The 18,637-nt window shown below is 43.9% G+C and overlaps 1 protein-coding gene across 1 annotated transcript; it reads left to right on the forward strand.

Moving 5' to 3' along the window:
• The first annotated feature begins 5,593 nt into the window (after positions 1-5,593).
• On the forward strand, positions 5,594-16,533 carry STYXL2 (serine/threonine/tyrosine interacting like 2). The gene is made up of 5 exons (XM_010206963.2): positions 5,594-5,933; positions 8,356-8,450; positions 9,437-9,668; positions 10,432-10,649; positions 12,782-16,533. The coding sequence occupies exons 1-5, from the start codon at positions 5,821-5,823 to the stop codon at positions 15,571-15,573; spliced, it is 3,450 nt and encodes a 1,149-aa protein (XP_010205265.2). The 5' UTR covers positions 5,594-5,820; the 3' UTR covers positions 15,574-16,533.
• The last annotated feature ends 2,104 nt before the right edge of the window (positions 16,534-18,637 follow it).

An 18,637-nucleotide genomic window follows, 5' to 3' on the forward strand; every position in this document is an offset into this window, starting at 1 on the left:
AGGAGAGCATTTTTCCAAAAGCGGCTTGCTAACCTCTGAATGCTAACTACAAATAAGATGTGAGCAAAACTGGAGCAAAGTCAATAGTCTCCTTTCTCCTCTTTGGAGCCCACAAGGATGAGGTTCCTCAGAAGAATGAGTTTCTTAATTTTTTACCGCCTTTAAAGACTTTCACATCTTTGTGACTTAATCTCAGAGCCTCCAGGGAGAGACATCTTTAGCTTCCACACTTTATATTTTGCTCCCATTTATTACTGTAACTGAACGCAGATAGTGACAGAAATTCCATCACTGTATGCCATCTGCCCATACTACTTCTGTAATTTTCAGTTCTCTACATAACAGCTCTGCATATTCACTGAAAGAACTTGGTTACAGTCTCTGACAGACACTGCACCAACTTGATAAGCTTGCCGTTATCTTCTTCACAGAGACAAGATTTTCACTGTCATTCATACGACCTCTCTTCTGTGCAATAATTTCAAAACCCACTTGGCTAATTTCAGCTAAATTAGACAGACAAATAGTAACCTTAAAGATGAGAAGTTCCTTTCAGTCTCAGAAAATTCAGCAATCCCAATCAGGTGGGATAGGAGAGAAATCTGAATGAGTGGTACCTGTTAGGCATTAATCATGTCCTTCCGTTTCAAGAATCTGTGGTTGCACAACCAACGCACCTAACCATGGTCTGTCTCATGTCTTGCACAGCCAGGCAGATGGGGAAATACAGGATAGTGAGTAGTCACAGGGAGCAAGAGCTGATGGCTCCACGAGGGATGTTTATTGTGCTGGGGCTACTGAACTGCAGGGCATACATCCATTGACAGCCAGGCTTGTTAATCCCACTGCTTGTGGAAATATGTGGAGTTTAGGCTATTTTCTGAACTTCAGCAACTGGCTACTAAAAAAGCCTACCATAAAAAGAGAGAACTGATAAGAGTTATGCTAAAAGCAGTGCCTATAACAATAGTTCCTCAAATAGCTGAAGCAGATCTGTTAGTAACCTTACTGTCTAAAAGGTGGTGTGTAGATTAAACGATGCATGTTATCGCTGAAACTAATGTGCTATTGTCACATAAATTTGTCATTTAACTGCAACAGTAACAAGTGCCTCCTCTCCAAGAATATTGGCACCTGTCCAGTTCCACCGTGCTGGGGAGGAGAGATAGGCACTGGATCTTGCCTCACGGTCCATAACTGGGACAGACCATGTCCGTGCCAAAATGCTGGTGTGGAAAGGATTCTGTGTGGAAACACTTTTACCCTACATCTCGCAGCCACTCAGCTGCCTTACAAGTAAATAAGCTGGTGCTGAGATTGATAATGTTGTGTTGTTTTGGAGACTTAGCTAAATATGACTGGTTTCCTAGGTAGCACACACAGAGAGCATGTGCCTCAAGACCTGATACTTACATGGATCTGATATTAAGATACTTGTTTAGATTCACATTATTTATTGCTCTTGTTAGATATTTAGGCCTAGATTGGGAAAGGTATTTAGGCACCTGCATCCTGTCACTTTCTTTGACAGTTCTCACTGGGGGCTTCAGGAGCTGTTGATAAATGCAGGATGCAAATGCCCAAACAGAAAGACTAGGATAGCTGTCGATTTGAAGAGATTTTACTTTTGTTCCTAGATTGACTTTCTTTCTCTGTTGAGTGTGAGCTGCCAAAACTGGCAGGCATTGGCACCACAGCTCTAGGTACCAGCAACATTGCAAAAGCTTTGCTGGAAGCCTGTGTCTAAGAACATGCTGACACACATTGACTTCTTTGTCCCTCACCCATGGGCAATGCAAACCCTTTAAGGTCTTATTTTTGATGATGGCTGCAGCTCTGGGGAAACTTTTTGTTGATATGTAGGATTTTTAGGGGCTATCATTAGCTTATTTAAATGAAACTGCCATTGACATGAAAAGCTTTAATACAAGACTACAGTAGCTTCATGGTCTTGCCGAAAGTACAGTCTCTCATAAGGCTTGCCTATAAAAGCCAATGAGGCTTTTATAGCCTCATTTATGCATTGGTAGCATAGTGCTAACACTGTCAATGACTGTAACTCCTGTTAAGTCTGAGAAAGAGGAACCTTCCATCAGGATCTCATCTTTCTTAGCTCAGAGGACAGCACTTGGACACATTGAGTTTGGGTTTGTTGATGGATGGATATATCAATCACCAATTACAGATGCCCAACCACTTAGAGTTTGTTACTTTTGCTATGTTTGCATGTACATATATTCATTAACCAACATGTCTAGCATCCCTGCATCTGTTCTGCGTGGTCATCTTGATCACATAAAGCAACAACTTGCAACAAGCAGTGAGAAATTGCTGCCAGGCTGCCTGCTGTCTATGTATTCTCCACAAGTCTGCAGTATATGTGATCCTACCTGCATCTCTACATGTGAACAGTTGTGGTGGGCTTGGCAGGGCTTTCATGACAACCCATCATCCCCTGCTGCAATTGTATCCTAAAGATTCACGAACAAAATTTTCAGAAGCAGCTTAGTGACTTAAAAACACCCGTTTTTATTGGATGTCAATGGTAGATGTGCTCCCACAATATTTAGATCCTTTGAAAACTCTGTTCTTCAATAACAAAGAAATCCATAGGCAAACATCTTTGGATTACTTTCTGCCCCAATTAGCAGTAATTAACAAGACTGCATGTGGCACTGCATTGCAGAAGTGGCTAAAAATTGTATTGCACAGAGGAGGCAGCTGTAGGTTCAACACAACTCATCCTGTTCTGGTACATGACTGACACGATCTGTTAGGATCTCTTCAATCCATAATCAGTAATTCATTTCCTCCCTTGTTGACACCTAAGATTCATATACCACTTTCTCTTGTTCTTACTTGCTCTTGTTCTTACTTGCTTACTTGTGTTAATACAGTTACTGTATTAACTGTTACTGTTACTGTTAATACAGTTACTGTATTAACACAACTCTAGGCTGTGAGCAAATAAAGATTTGAGTGGCTGTTTCATGGCTGTTACCTGCCATGTGTCATCTCTGCATATGTGGCCTCATCCCCATGAGCGGATGTGGCACTCAAGTAAGAAGGAAGGGGGATATGCAAGCCCTTCCTGGGATGACGCAGCAGCAAAGGTATCTGCAGTATGAGGTCATTTCTCTTTATCACCTCCTTTCTTGTTTGCCTGTTTGTTTGCAAAAGGAATAAACAGTGGGATATCATTGTATGCCTCAGAACTGTAGCCTCCAGTACAAGTAAATAGCACTTAGACTTTCACCTAGTTCTGCTGTGGACCAGCCTGGTACATGAGCTTTGCTGAGAATTCAATAAATCAGTTCCCATCTCTTGACTTCCCAGCAAAGAAGGAGGCACAATATACCTCATTAGCTGTAGTAGCTTTTCCAAGAACAAAAAAGAGTTAATCATATCATTACAGAAACGCAGAATAGTTTCAGGCAGAAAGGACTTTTAAAGATCACCTAGTCCAACTTCCCTGCCATGAGTAGGGACATCTTCTGTTCGGTCAAGGTTGCTCAAAGCTCCATTCAACCTGACCTTGAACACTTCTGTGATGGGGCATTCACAGTTTTTCAGGACAACCTGTTTGAGTATCTCACCAATCTCATAGTAAAGAATTTCTTCCTTATATTTAATCTAAGTCTACTCTTTTAGTTTAAAATCATTGCCCCTCTCCTGTCGCTACAGGCCCTGGTAAAAAGTCTTTCGTATAAGATCCCCTTAAAGTACACGAAGGCTGCAGTAAGGTTTCCCTAGAACTTTCTCTTCTCCAGGCTGAACAGCCTCAACTCTCTCAGCTTTGCTTCACAGGAGAAGCATTCTAGCCCTCTGATAATTTTGGTGGCCTTTGTCTGGATCCTCTTTAACAGGTCTATGTCTTGTGGTGGTGGCCCCAGAACTGAAGACAGTATTCCAAGTGAGGTCTTACCAGAACAGAGTCAAAGGGCCAGAATCACCTTCCTTGACCTGGTGGCCTACCTGCCTCTGATGCAGCCCAGAGTACAACTGGCTTCCTGGTCTGCAAGTGCATATTGTCATCTAATACCCAGTTTTTCATCCACCAATACCCTCAAGTCCTTCTCTACAGGGTTGGTCTGAATCCATTCATCCAGACTGTACTGACCTTGGTGACTGACCTGACTCAGGTGCAGGACCTTGCATTTGACCTTGTTGAATCTCATGAGGTTCAGATGGGCCCACTCCTCAAGCCTGTAAGGATGCCTCAGGATGGCATCCCTTCCGTCTAGCGATGCAACTGCACCACTCAGCTTGGTGTCATCCGTACAATTCCTGAGAGTGGATCCAGTGCCACTGTTTATGTCATTAATGAAGATCTTGAATGGTATTGGTCCCAATATGGAACCCTGAGGAATATCCCTTGTTGCTGATCTCCACTTGTACACTGAGACATTGACTGTAACTGGATGCAGCCATCCAACCAATACCTTATCCATCAAATACTCTATCAAGTCCCTCTGTCTCCAATTTAGAGGTAATGGGAGACCATATCAAAGACCTTACAGAAGTCCAGGTAGTAGACAAGTAGCTTGCTTCTAGGAAGCCTGGAGTGGGACTCATCCTGAACTGCATTCCCCAAGGACATCAGAGGTCATATCAGCATTTCAAGTTGTGCCTGGTGGGATACCACTTGCCTAGGGGCTTCCTGCAGACAAAGGTCCAGTCTTACTGGCTCTGGACTCTTCTCTGGGCTACTCCTGCAACTGGGAAATGTTGGAGAATCCAGCCCACAGTGGGGAAGGAGTTAAGTGCTTGACCAGCTGCCATCTATGAGGCACTAAATTCTTTCCCCTTGCAATCCAGCAGCCAGCGTCAGGACAACACTATATTTAGAAAGCTGATAAAGGTTTGGTGTCGACAGTTGTCCTGCCCCTTGATGAAGAAGCCACAGAGAGAGTGAGAGGGGGCAGCTGATTTCTCTGCCTCCGGCACCATTCCCTACCACGTTTCCTGCCCTCTTCACTGGACTCTTTTTGCTGTGCACCTGGCAGAGACCCCCATCAGAATCTCCCAGCCACAGAGGGTAAGTGTTCTTTCCTTGCTCCCCTGCTTCCCTGCTTCCTGCTGCTCTTCAGCCCTCTGGGCAGCACATGGCTGCGGTGCTTCCGCCTGAGGCCAGCTCCTGGGGCCCTCCGGGGCCACTCCTGGCTGCTAAGGCACAGCAAAGCAGGAGTCACTCTGTCTGGTCCTGGGGAAGTGTCAGCTCCTGTGTTTTCTTTCATGCTCTTAACCAAGCTGTGCCTCCCTTACTGTTGCGTTCCCAGGGCAGACATGGCAGCCTCCCCACAAAGGATTACAAGGACAAAGTGCTGAGGCTTTAAAGCACCTTCAGCCTTGAGCTTTCGGAGCATTTCATTTTGGGGAGGTGAGGTCTCATGTTTCTTGCCCCTAGTGCTCTTTCTAGTCTGGCTCCGGCTGTGTACGGCTTCTTCCAGCCACCACGCGCACGCACACATGGGCTGAGCTGGCCAAGGACGGGTAGAGTTTCTGCCCCACCACCCCTTCCTTCCTGGCCTTCCTGCATGCTTACTCACAGGCAAGAAGGGCATGAGCTCTCACTGGGCAGCAGCCAGGGAGCTGCAGGAGGCCTCAGGAACAGCAGGTACCCTGGCAGGGGAGCCAGGGCGGTGGGGCTTGTGGCACGAGTTGCTCGTAGGCTTGCGGGAGCGAGGTGTAGTGGGCCCTTTCTGCAATACCTGCCCTGGCACAGCTACCTCACGGTTAGGGATGGCCTCCTGCATGGACTGAAGTAATGGCCCTCCCTCCGGCCCTGTTCCCCTTGCAGAGGATCCCCTCGCAGCTGCCATGGCCAGCGGCAGAGATTCGGATGGCGAGCAGGCGGTGCCTGAGGAGGAGAGTGAGGGACAGGACGTGAAGGCCGTGCAGGCCCACTATCTTCGCAGCCCCTCACCCAGCCGGTGAGTATGCTTGCCACAGGCACTGCTGTGGCCTTCTGGTAACAGGTAGTAGATCAGCCTGCCTTCCCTCCTCTTCCACCACTTCCTCTCTGCACAGGCCCTTGGATCACGTGTAGAGCCCAGGGCCTCCCTCCTCTTCTTGAGGCAGGGATTCACATGGCAGCAGAGACTACAGAGACAGGACTCCTGCCATAATTAATCCATGTACATCCGCAAGGCAGGGGATAAATTGCAGAAAGCATCACCATGGGGTGGGATTGTTGCTGAAATTGAAACTTCTGATCCTAATTTTAATTCCCAAATTCAGCCCCGTCTTTTTTGCCCATTATAAGGACCTGTGCATATTTTAATGTTGATATTAATCTTTCCAAGACCCAGAAAGACTGAGAGTCTTCAGATTTGGGTTTGGTTCCGAGCCATCTTTAGCTACAGTCTTGGGGCACTGAAGAGAAGACTGTCATACCATAAGCAGCAATTGAGTTACCTCAAGCAAAACAAACATGATTAGGTGTGTTTCGTCCTAATAGAAGCAAAAATACATCCCTTTGTACTCTGATCCTAAAGCAAAATTCTCTGTGGAGCTTTCTGTACAGATGGAGATGCTTTAGCTAAAGGCAGGGAGTAGGGATTGAGTTTGAAGAGAACTTGCTCCAATGGCCCTCAACCAAGTAGGAGATTATGAAACCTTTGCCATCAGTTGTGAGGCACTGCAGAAAAATGAAGACAAAGTGCTTATTTCATTTAAGTACATGGGTTTAAAGATTTCTTAGGAAGTTCAGCGAGCTCACATAAAGTTTTGTATTGAACTTGATAAATCACTCTCCTACTGCTAATCAGACACTCAGAATAAACAGAAGCACCTCTCCAGTTTATTCCCTCTTTCCCTCCCTTTTTTATTTTTTTCCTTCTCTCTTTTTTTTTCCTGCTGTCAATACTAAAAGCAATGATGAAAATGGCAAGCTCCTTCCCAACCAGAAGAAGGGCCTTGAAGCATCCAGGCTTGGGCAGTTTTGCACCTGTGTGTATCACAGATGCTAGGGGTAACTATAGGTAAAATGTGTTGAGGCTATGGTAGCAGAGTATTATCAACTGTTATCTTTTTATTGAGCTTGGAGGCAACCGCTACAGCAAAAGGAACTGAAGGCAGGGCATAGCTGCAAATTTTTGTCAGCTCCAGTAAATGAGACTGAGACTCCCCTTGCTCATCTCATAAACGCCTTTGAAGTGCTAGAAAAGGATTACTTTCAGTCATGGTTGACAAGTGCTAGAACCCAACTAAATGACCTGGACATGTCCATTAAGTGGTTTCCGATGGCTGTGCCCTGCATTTTGATTCTGGAAGATGAAAGCAGTTTAGCTCTCCAGACACTTTGCTACGTCCTGACTGCACAGTAATCACCCTCCCTCTCCTGCATTAATAAACAAAAACCCCCAATGTGTGGCGAGTGTGGCAAGGCTGCATTGCTGGGTAGCTTCTGTGACAAACTTGTCCTAATGATCTGTACCATTTATTTAGAAGGAAATGTGGAGGGTGTGCATGAAGGGAAAAGTTCTGTAAAACATTTTGTTAAGATGGTCTAAATAAGAAGAGATTTGCTTGGACTCTACAGATGGACTTGGATGGAAATACATTTGTTTTCGAGATTGTGGCCCTTTTTTGCTTAACAAAAACTTATGTAAGTCAAACTGTGTGTCAAAGAACTCCCTTCAAAGGTGTTTGTGTGTTTCATAATTGTTTGTAACCTACAGTTAGACAACACTGTGTGAATGGACACTTGACCACAGATTAATGCTATGAAATGACCAGTTTACTGAGTACTGAGGGACAGATTCACAGGTTCCAGTCTTAATGCTTGCATTGCAACTTGTCACAACTCAAAGGATGCTTCTAGGCAGTTAGCTAACAGAAAAAACAAAGCCACCCCAACAATTTTCTAGCTTAATCTGTTTTGAATTGTTCAATAGATTCTCATTAGGATGTTTAGATCTGACTAAATGAGAACTACTTGTGAGACTATTCCTTATGATCCATCTTCCTCTGAGTCTCAAACCAGATACTAATCTTCTCTACCCAAAAAGGCCTGGCTGGGTGAGGCTTTTAGCAACCTGGATGGTCTTTAGTGTCCCTTCTGACCCAAAGCATTCTATGATTCTCTTGCACTCCCAGCCCACTGCAGCTCCTCCCCCATGGGACCTGTCTATATCTTGTAAACACTAGATACCAAGGCATATTTGAAGGCTGTAGTGCCATGCTGGAGAGCAGGGTAGGAGAAGAGCTGGGGCTTCCCTTCTACTATCAAAGGATCCTCACTGCCCCAGTTCCCTGCTGCTCTCTTGTAGAATGGGTGAAAAGGGCTAAAACCTTGGAGATGGGATCCCCGTGGAAGTCATTTGTCTAATAGGCAGCCTGGTTGGTTGGCAGGTATTCAGTGATATCGGACACCGATACAGAGAGCATCTTCATGGAGCCAATCCATCTGTCATCTGCTGTGGCTGCCAAACAAATAATCAATGAAGGTAAGAGGAGGAAGGATAAAAGAATTATATAAGTAATAGATATTTTTGAGTTGCACTTGTTTTCCCTTTCTGATCCAGAGATCCTAAAATGATTAAAAAAAGCTTTTATGAGAAAATCTCACCTGAGGTAGAGGTGAAAACCACAAAGAAATAACAACTTACGGAAAGGTTTTGTGACTTCTTTTGAAGTTATGCACTGAATCTGTGGCAGAATTATGTATGGCAGTGGTGAATACAGTTGGCTGATTGCTCACTGCAACAAACTGAGTAGATGCATAGATGAGGTACAGAGGGGCATGATTTAGTGATGAGTGTGGCAGTGTTAGGTCAGTGGTTGGACTTGGTGATCTTAAAGGTCTTTTCCAAGCAAAATGACTCTATGATTCTAAGAATAGAATAGAATAGAATAAGTATTTTTGTTGGAAGGGACCTACAGTAGCCATCCAGTCCAACTGCCTGACCACTTCAGGGCTGACCAAAAGCTAAAGCATATTATTAAGGGCATTGTCCAAATGCCTCTTAAACACGGACAGGGATGGGGCATCGACCACCTCTCTTGAAGGAAGCCTTTTTTGATAAAGAAATGCTTCCTAGTGCCCAGTCCAAACCTCCCCTGGTGCATTTGTGAACCATTCTCACATATTCTGGCACTGGATCCCAGGGAGAAGAGATTAGAACTTCCCTCTCCACTTTATAGAGAGCAACTGCATTCTTCTGGGGTTAGAATGACCACTTCCTCAACTCTCAGGCTTTTGGCCAGTGTAGGTCTCTGGTCTGAGAGGACAGTGCAATATGCTCTTCCCATTACTGCCTGTGTTAAGGCTACTAGATAAGCATGTCCAAGCACACACTGCAGACAGGATGGTGTGACCTTATGGGGAAGAAAAAAAAGCAAGCTACAAGGCTTGTCCTGGGAACAAAGAATGACAGGTTATATATTTGGGTTGTTTTTACATGCTTTCAGTTACAATGTCAGTTTATTCCAGAACTGAAGACAAAGGATGCCAGGGTAGATTCAGTGTGTCCCAGGATGTTAGAGTCTGCGCAGCAGCTGATGGTGGAAGACCTGTACAACCGAGTTAAGGAGAAGATTGATGACACCAGCTTGTTTAACACACCGTGTGTGATGGACTTGCAGAGGGCACTTGTGAAGGACAGGCTGGAGACCCCCAGGGATGCTGTGGATGAAGTCTGGCCTAATGTTTTCATAGCAGAAAAGTAAGTGTCAGCTTTTGTCATCACGTTGCACGAGATTCTCAGTGAAGGGTCAGATGGAACCATTGAAGACATAAATGTATTACATGCATCTAATACCTTTCATCCCTAGAGACACCCAAAATGTTTTTTCAGAATATGCTCACAAGGATCTCTGTATGCTGAAAAGTAAACACTTCTACAATAGAATCAGCACCTTTCCTCTGCTATTTTGATGCTTTGGTAATTTGAGAGAGAAAAAGGCAAATGGGCCCAAATTACACTGTTCTGACTGAAATTTGGCCCTGAAGTTGGGAATAAAGTCTTTGTTAAGTAAAAGAATGTTAAAAAAGAAATGCTGTAGCAAATATTGGGTGCAGGTGGTTGGGTCTTCTGTAGCATGGCTCCGCTGTCTGAGGCACCTGTGCAAGTGACCAGACAGAATTAGAAGAGGATATAGTGTAAAGCATCAATTATGGAGTGATAAATATCGATAAATAAGTAAACAATCTGAACCTGGGCTGGCAACATGAGCTTAAAATCAAGCTGGTGTGGAAGCTGAGCATACAGCTCTACCGGTGAGTGCAGGTTTCTCATTTTCTTTTCCCAGTGAGGACTGGAAGTAGATACCTGTAGAACTCTCAAAGGACATTAAGGTCTGAACAGAGCCACGTGTTGGATGAGTAACACAGACTGGGAGCTCTGTAGACCTTGTATCAAACAGCTTCTTTCCTACCTAAAATGAGAGCACAGACATCTAACATCTGTTTTTTTTTCTTTCCTGAAGAAGTGTTGCAGTGAACAAAAGCCGCTTGAAGAGACTGGGGATCACTCATGTCTTGAATGCAGCCCACGGCACAGGTGTATACACAGGGCCAGGGTTCTACAACGGGCTGAATATCCAATACCTGGGCATCGAAGTGGATGATTTTCCAGATATGGATATCTCCAAACACTTCCGCCCTGCTGCAGAGTTCCTTGACGAGGCACTGCTGACTTACAGGGGTAAGAGGAGAAGATGACAGTGGTTACAGAATGCTTGGGGATTCATGTGTGGAGATGTTAGTCTGATAAACAGCCGGTGCCACGTTTGTAATTGGATAGAAGGCAGATGCTTTGTTGTCTGCCTCCAGTTACGGTGAATGCTTCTTGTCCATTTCTGCCATGGCTTGTTCAAAACAGGAGTGGGAAAAATAGTGAGAGGCCCTGCTGTGAGGCCTATGTCTTCAGAGTCTTCTCCCTCGGCTGCTTTGAAAGCACCCTCTTCTTGCAAAGAGGTGAAGCACTGCTCTGAAGAATATATTTTTAAACACTGATATTACGTAATACTGTATATATTGATACATTTCTGTATACTGCAAGTTTAAGTCTTGCCAGGATGCTTATACAAAAGAGCAGGCTGATTTACTAAAACAATCCAAACAGCTGAGTTGAACCCCTGGATGTCTACACCCAGGCTACTGTATAATCTGCTGGACTCCTTCACCACGGCATCTGTTGTTCTGTGGACTTCCAGTGCATTCTGGTCATTTTTTTGCAGCTTCAGTGGACAGTAAGAAATATCTTTTTGGAGTTCAATATGATAATGAACATCACCATCAGTGATATCGCTGATAGTCTTTATATATGTATTCAGTGCATTTAACTTTTTTAGAGAGACAACAGGTTACCCTCCTAGTAAAAGTGACAGTAAGAAAAGTGAGAAGTACACAGGAAAATTTGAGACAATTTTAATAGTTCAGCAACAGCAACATGAGGAGGAACACTCTGCTCATCTATGTTCTTCCTCACAACTCCCATCTCTACCCTTGGCATAGTATAGATGCTTACTGCTGTTGGCATTCATAAACCCTTCAAATCACTAACCCAGCAAAAATGACAGCCCAGCAAGGAAGAGATGGTTTTTCATTAGGTTAGTGAGCTGAACTGTCCTGCTAAAGGGCTTGCTGTGTACCAGAGCCCACCCAGGAAAGGATGCAAGGAGGCAGAAAAGCCTGGAAGGAAAGCAGAGAGAGATCTCCCCCTTTTGGTGAGCTGTTAGAGAAGCTTTACTGGCTGTTAAAACACTTGGAAGGCAACTGAGACTTTTGATACAAACAAAGATGTAAAAGACATTTCAGGATTGGAGGAATAGGTACATTAGGTAAATACTTGCAGTAACATATCAGCAGTCAGAAAGGTAGTGTTTAAACTGGCTGCATTAAATTTCAATGCAAACAGTTTGATTAAGCTGGTGCTTGTCACACATTTAGAAACAGTAATTTCAGTTCTTTGCAAGCTAGCAAAGCCTCATTTATGCACTCTTCATATTTACAAGCTGTTCTTTAACTGTAATTTGCTACAAAATTAACTTTAAAAAAAAATTCTTCCATGCCAAAGCTTAGTCTTCTGCAAGAGATGGTTTCTGTGTAAATGCTGCAAAATAAAGCAGATCTTCAGCTTTGATTCTAGCTCTTGCAGTCACTGTTTAGAGAACAGCGGGTCTCAGTAGTTTGAAGCAGCTGTATCAGTTCATCAGGGTCAAAATCTCCTGTTCTGAGATACTCTATGACTCTGGCCTCCAGCCAACCTACATATAACTGTTTGAGTGTACCTTACTAAACAGCAGATCTGGATTCTGGCAAAAAAACCCAAACTTGAATTACTATATAATTGTATTTAAGTTGTATAACATACCTTATAAAAAAATTAAGTTATTTGCTTATCTTCCCAATACCTCCCTGGAGGCTAGTGCTAATATTCTCCCTTTTTACAGATGAGGAAACTGAAGGATGGAAAGCTTAAGTGTCTTACCGTAAGTCAGGCAGCAAGTCAAGAATATTGTATCACTTGTCTTTCTAACACCTTTTATAAGCTTTTTCATTATTTGAGGAAGTGTACAGGTGAAAATACAAATATTCTTTAGATTGTTTGAAAATATGCCTGCCCACAGCTTTTGAAACCAATGTGCTTTTTATTCATATGTATCTAGATTTTTATTAAGATTGAACTAACAAGTATTTGGTAGTTTCAGTCACTGAAACATGTAATCTCTCTAATTTTTATCACAATTCAGAGAATGCTTTTGTGCTATGTATCAGAGGAACCTCTCTATGTTATCTGAAGTAGCTAATTACTTTTATATCCAATATCTCTAGGCAAAATCCTCGTCAGCAGTGAAATGGGAATCAGTCGCTCAGCTGTGCTGGTGGCTGCTTACCTGATGATCTACCACCATATGACCATTCTGGAGGCTCTAATGACTCTGAGGAAGAAGCGTGCCATTTACCCCAATGATGGCTTTCTGAAACAGCTGAGGGAGCTCAATGAGCAATTGTTGGAGGAACGAGAGTCGGAGCATACTGGAGATGAAGAAGTCACTCCTAGTCAAAGTCCAGTTGTTTGTGCAGGGACTTCATCCCGGCTGTCTGGAGTGGGAGACTCAGAAAGCATCATGGGAGCCAAAGCTCACTCCATCACAGTAGAAGAAGAGGACGCCAGCAGCCTGCTTGATAGTCTTATGAGCTCTTCATCAGTGGGAAAAACTAGCCGCGTTTCCAAACGCTCCACCCTCATCAGTGAGGAGGAAGAGGAAGAGTTGTATGAGGAATGGAGGAAGAAACAAGGCCTGCCTGCAAAGGAACCAGGAGTTAACCATGGGAGAACATCTCCAAATCTTCTAAATCAGGAAGGGGAACAATCTGAGGAGGATGTTGAACAGAGGATCCATGACTGGCAGCGCAGAAATGAGAAATACCAGATGGAGGGTCCATCCAGGGAGGAGAATGGAGATTATGGCATAGGAGGAAGACCTTACCAATCAGGGGAATTCAGTGATGTTGAGAGTGTGAGCAGTTTTGAGATCCGAACCCTAAAACAACAGCTGGAAGCCAGTAGCTTTAGCAGGATGAGGAGGAGCCGTACAGGTTCTATGTCTTCAGAGAGCACTTGGGACATGTGGAACCAGAGGCTTCTGGAGATTGAGAAAGAAGCTGCTCAGAGATATCATTCTAAGAATAAAAAATGTGGTGAGAGACAGTCTCCAGAAGAAGGAAGAAAGGAGAGGGATGTGGATGAGGAGAGCGTGTTTTCAGACAGTAGTTCCTTTTACAATTTCTGCCAAAGGAACAAAGACAAGTTGACACCTCTAGAAAGGTGGAAGGTCAAGAGGATCCAGTTTGGCTTTCACAAGAAGGATTTAGACCCATCATCGTCTTCTGCACCATCTCCAGCAGAAGATGGCAACCATGAAGGTGAGGAGGGGACAGAAGGGAAGAGTTTGTCAGATATTAACCTGAGTGCTTACCAGGCTTGGAAAATGAAGCGGCAGAAGAAGGTGGGCAGTGAAAGCAAGGAGGAATTTGTGGAGTTTGCCAAAGGCGAGGATTCTGCTTCAGCTAAAAAGAAGCAGAGGCGTGCAGAGCTCCTTGAACGTTCAAAGAAAATCTTAGAGGAAAGCCAGTCCATGTGCAGCTGGGAGACAGACAGTATGATGAGTGGGAGTATTCCGCTGTCAGCTTTCTGGTCCTCAGCACCTTCTGCAAGCGGTGCCGAGGATGCAGCTTCTGCGCTGAGCATGCAGACAAGTCACTCATCTTTATCACAGACAAGGAGCAGCATGGGGGCAGCACAGCCTCAGGTGCCAAGTACACCCCTTCCCAATCTCCCAGTTGGCCCAGGTAACTCAATATCCATGGCAAGCATTCAGAACTGGATCGCTAACGTGGTCAGTGAAACCATTGCCCAAAAGCAAAATGAGATCATGATGCTGTCTCGTCCATCATCTGCGATGGCCTCCAGCGTCATGTCAGGAGACCTTGGCAGGCGTGTAGATGATGATAAGGTTTCTCTTCTCAGTGCTCAGAGTGGTTCATCTCTTGCTACCTCACACCTTCGCCAGCAGGACCTGCACAGGGCTGAGTCTCAGTCTGTCCTGTCTTGTAATACCTCAGTGAGCACAAGGTCAGAAGGGGCTAGTTCAAAACAGACAAGCAAACCATTGTACAGCCTCTTTGCTGATGATGTTGACCTAAAGAAACTCAGGAGGAAGGAGAAGGAGATGCAAATGGAAATGAGAGAGAAAATGTCAGATTATCAGGTTGAAAAGGTGATCAGAGACAATAAACGCAGCACCTTATTTAAAAAAAAGATGACCAAAGGAGAGGAAAATGAAACAGATGACAGAGAGAGAACCAGGCGCCCCTTGCAAGCAGATCTTGACAGAACTGATACAGTCTTTGATGTGTCCAGTCAACCTGCAGAGGTAGAGACTGACATTACCAAGTGGCTCAGTGGCCTGAAAGCAGAAAGAGAACCACCATCATATTATGATCAAAGTGAGAAGGCCAGAGAGAGATACAGCAGATCATCCAAAATTAGGGAGATGGACTCTGAAACATCCAGTTACAGATTCTCCAGATCCCAGAGAGAAGAGCTAGACAGCTGTTCTTCCTATGAGTCAAAAGGAGATTCACTGAGAACCATGTCAAGATTTTCCTCCGCTTCTGCAAAAGAGGACAAAAAGATGTACAAGTTCACAAAATCAAGGGTCAGTGAGACAACAAGTTCCAGAGAAAGGAGCCCAGAGATGCATGTTTTCAGATCAACACCTGAACCATCCTTTGACTCTGAATCCCCTGAACCATCTACACAGAGTCGAGTCAGATCTCATCACATGGAGGCGTGTGAAGAGGAGGCCAGGTCAGACATGTCAGAATTTGGAGCTAAGAGAAAGTTCACCCAGAGCTTTTCAAAGTCTGAAGAAGATGGAAAGAAGGAGGCAAAAGTGGAACAAAGTGAAGAAAGATTTGCATCTAGACAGTTCTCTCAGTACAGGCGAAGTGTGCGTAAAGAAGAGGAAGAAGAGATGGATGATGATGCCGTTATCGCGGCTTGGAGAAGCAGGCTAGAAGAAACTACGGCAAAGCTCCGTCGGCGAAGGGAAGAGTGACCAAGATCAGATTATACGAATACAAGCAGAGACACAAAGTCCTCAAATCACTCATCATTATATTTCTGATAATCCTTTGTGGTTTGTAGGGCATTTCCTGCAGATAGTTCTCTTGTTAATCAAAAGCGATAAAGGGAAGAGGTCAAGTTTTGGAAGTGTTTGTGGTTCGTCAGAAAGAAGATGCTAGTATTAAATGATCAATGTAGGTAGGAACACAATGTTAGAAGCCATTAGGAGCCAGACGATGTTTCAGCAGCGAAAGCAAGTAATGGTGGCACCTCAAGTCAAAAGACCAATCACATCCCATTTTGGTTATTTCAATTTGCTAGTCTCATTAAGTGCTGGATGTTTTTTTTATAGGTTCTTTTTGATCACAAATGGAAGAAGCCAACAGCCTTTTCTAGGAACTTGAAGAATGTTCCTCTCTTAATCAGTTTTACTTTATATTAAGAAGGTATTGCCAGGTAGGCTCCATTTTCTGCACCAGTCTTATGAATGTCTGTAGAAATAAGACAATTCAGGGAAATACATGTACCAGTTTACTTCACTAAGTAGCAGAAGCAAAGGGAAATACTAGAAAAAAAAAAAGTCTCCTTCTTTTTAGAAGTTCAGTGCAGTAATGGATGTATTCCTGCGGTACCATTGTTTTCTATTAGATGGAGTCATCCAGTATAGCTGGTTCCTGAAAATAGCTTTAGGTCAACAAAGGAAAAATCTAGCAATATTAACAGCTGCCTGAAAATTATGTTCTGATGTAGTTAAAGAGATGGAGTCAAGGTTAGTGTTAGTGTTAGGGGTTTCTGAAGTGCTGGCTTCAGTTTGTTTTATGTATGCAGCTCAACTAAGTCTGGGGTTTTATTTCTATAGTCAGATTGTCATGTATTAATTTTCAACATGATTGCCTGAAAAGACAAGAGTAACACACAAACTGACCTCAAAATAAAATGATGTATAACTAAAGCATTGGTACAAGGCACCGTGCAGCTAAGGACAAATTGTGTGCCTGTTGAATGTGGTACTTGGAAGCCTTGTTTTTAGGAGATGGTAGGTTTAGTTGGAATGTTGTAGTTAATGTGTTGTTTACATCATGAGCTGCAGAGCTCACTGTTCAGAGCGAGTGGCAGGAACACAGGGGCACAGTAAGTGAAGAGCCTTGGGTGTTCCCGTGCCCTGCAGGGCCTCACACACTTGTGTGACACGGCCTGCCAGGCCTGCCACGGCATCACGTGAGTGCCTCATGGCGCTGTGCCTTTGATGCACCCAACTCTTTGTTACCAGTCAATATCCTCCATCTCTCTCTTATAAACACGTAGGCCAGTTTCTCCTCTGAATTTCTACGCTGAATTTATCTGTTCCCTCTTTTGTGCAGACTGTATTTTGAAACAACAAAGCCCTCTGGCAGAGGGATGGAGGGATGATGCGGTATTGCTCTCTCACAGGAAGTTTTGTCTTCCTTGTCATCTCTTCTCCCTCCCGCTGTGATACTTAGAGTTCACTATTTTACTATGATGCTAGTACCTCTCCCTGTTTTAATTGTGTAATACAGACAGTAAGCTCCACAGGGCAAGAGCCTGGTCTTTGTCCTTGTCTATATGAAGCCACGCACATCAGCAATTCTATCTAAATAATGATTACTGATAACAAAATGCAGCTGCCGATTTTCCTAAACTTGGAATCATTTCTCTCAACTATAACTCACTGATTAGACATTATCCCTGCTTCTCTGAAGATAAAGATGACTCTTTCTGACAGCCAGGACTAGGGTAAATGATACCTATTTATTGTCAGGTGAATGGAGTCTCAAAATCAGGTGATTGAACAATAACAGGGGTAGAAAAATAAGAGAAAGAACATCTTTTACTTACGTGGGGGTTTTTTTTGTAAACTCAGACTACATTTTTGAAGTACATAAGGAACATGGTCTTGTTAATGTTTCAGGCATCCAGAGATGCTATAAGGCATCTAATGCACTCCTACTACAATATAATATAAAATGCAATGCATCCCTTGTTTCTGCATACTTCTGAGAGCTATATTCTTTTTTTTTTTTTTAAGTGGTGGAATTCCAGGCTTTGATCCACATTCTGAGGCTTTTCTATTGAATTTCTGTGCCTGTGTGTATTTTCCTCTTCATCCCTGGTGAAGTTGCTCAGTGGAAAACAACTCTGCGTGCGCATATTTGGAGCTTGCTTAGACTTTCGATCTAGGAAAGGTCTTTAGTTTCAGTGGATCGAAGTGGAAGTGTGCCATCCCTTCTGGCAGCGGATTTACTTTCTTCATCAAAGGCTGCTTCTCTCAGAAAAATCTGTCCCGCTTCCCATGGCTGGCTGCTGTTCTCAACAGAAGCGCCTCTCCTCTGCAGTGCTGTAGGGGGCATCTGGCACTGTAAAAGATGGGCACGATAGGAGATAGTCATTGGTTTCATTTTGCACTGTACAGTGCAGCCTTTGTTTGGGTAGCATTTTGATTTAAACAGTAATCTAGGTCTGCCGCACAAATAAATTATTCAAGACCGAAGGGCAGAATATGGCTCTATAACAAGCCTGAGCCAAACCATCCTGATAGTGAGTTTTGACCCTTCTGGGAAAGGGTTAAGTGGGTTCTGCTGACTCACTGAGGTAGGTGGCTTATTAGTTCACTTGTGTAAAAGGGAGATAAAAATGGTTTGCTGCGGCCATCTGAGATGCTGGCTGAGCAGTCATCAGGGAGAAGCCTTAGAAATAGCTGAACTTTATTTTCTTATTGCTTATATTCTTGTTAATAAAGCCAAACCCCCAAAGCAATAAGGGGGTGGGGATCGTTTTGGACTCCATTCAGTGTGCAGCCTGTGCTTGAAAGCGAGATGGGAAAGGCTCCAGCTCACAGGTATAAATTACATGAAACAGTGACATAAAGACCTTGCATGGTGAAAATATTAAAGCATTCAGTCATAAGACCAATAACCAGGAGAGACAGAAATGGAGAGGTTGAAGGCAGGCTAGAAAGTCAGGTTTTAAGATGAGAATTTAGAAGGAGATAGGGAATCGGTGAAAGGGGAGAAATCTGCAGATTGTTTCAGGTGACC

Source organism: Colius striatus, chromosome 1 (genome assembly GCF_028858725.1).
Source record: "Colius striatus isolate bColStr4 chromosome 1, bColStr4.1.hap1, whole genome shotgun sequence".
NCBI lineage: Eukaryota > Metazoa > Chordata > Aves > Coliiformes > Coliidae > Colius > Colius striatus.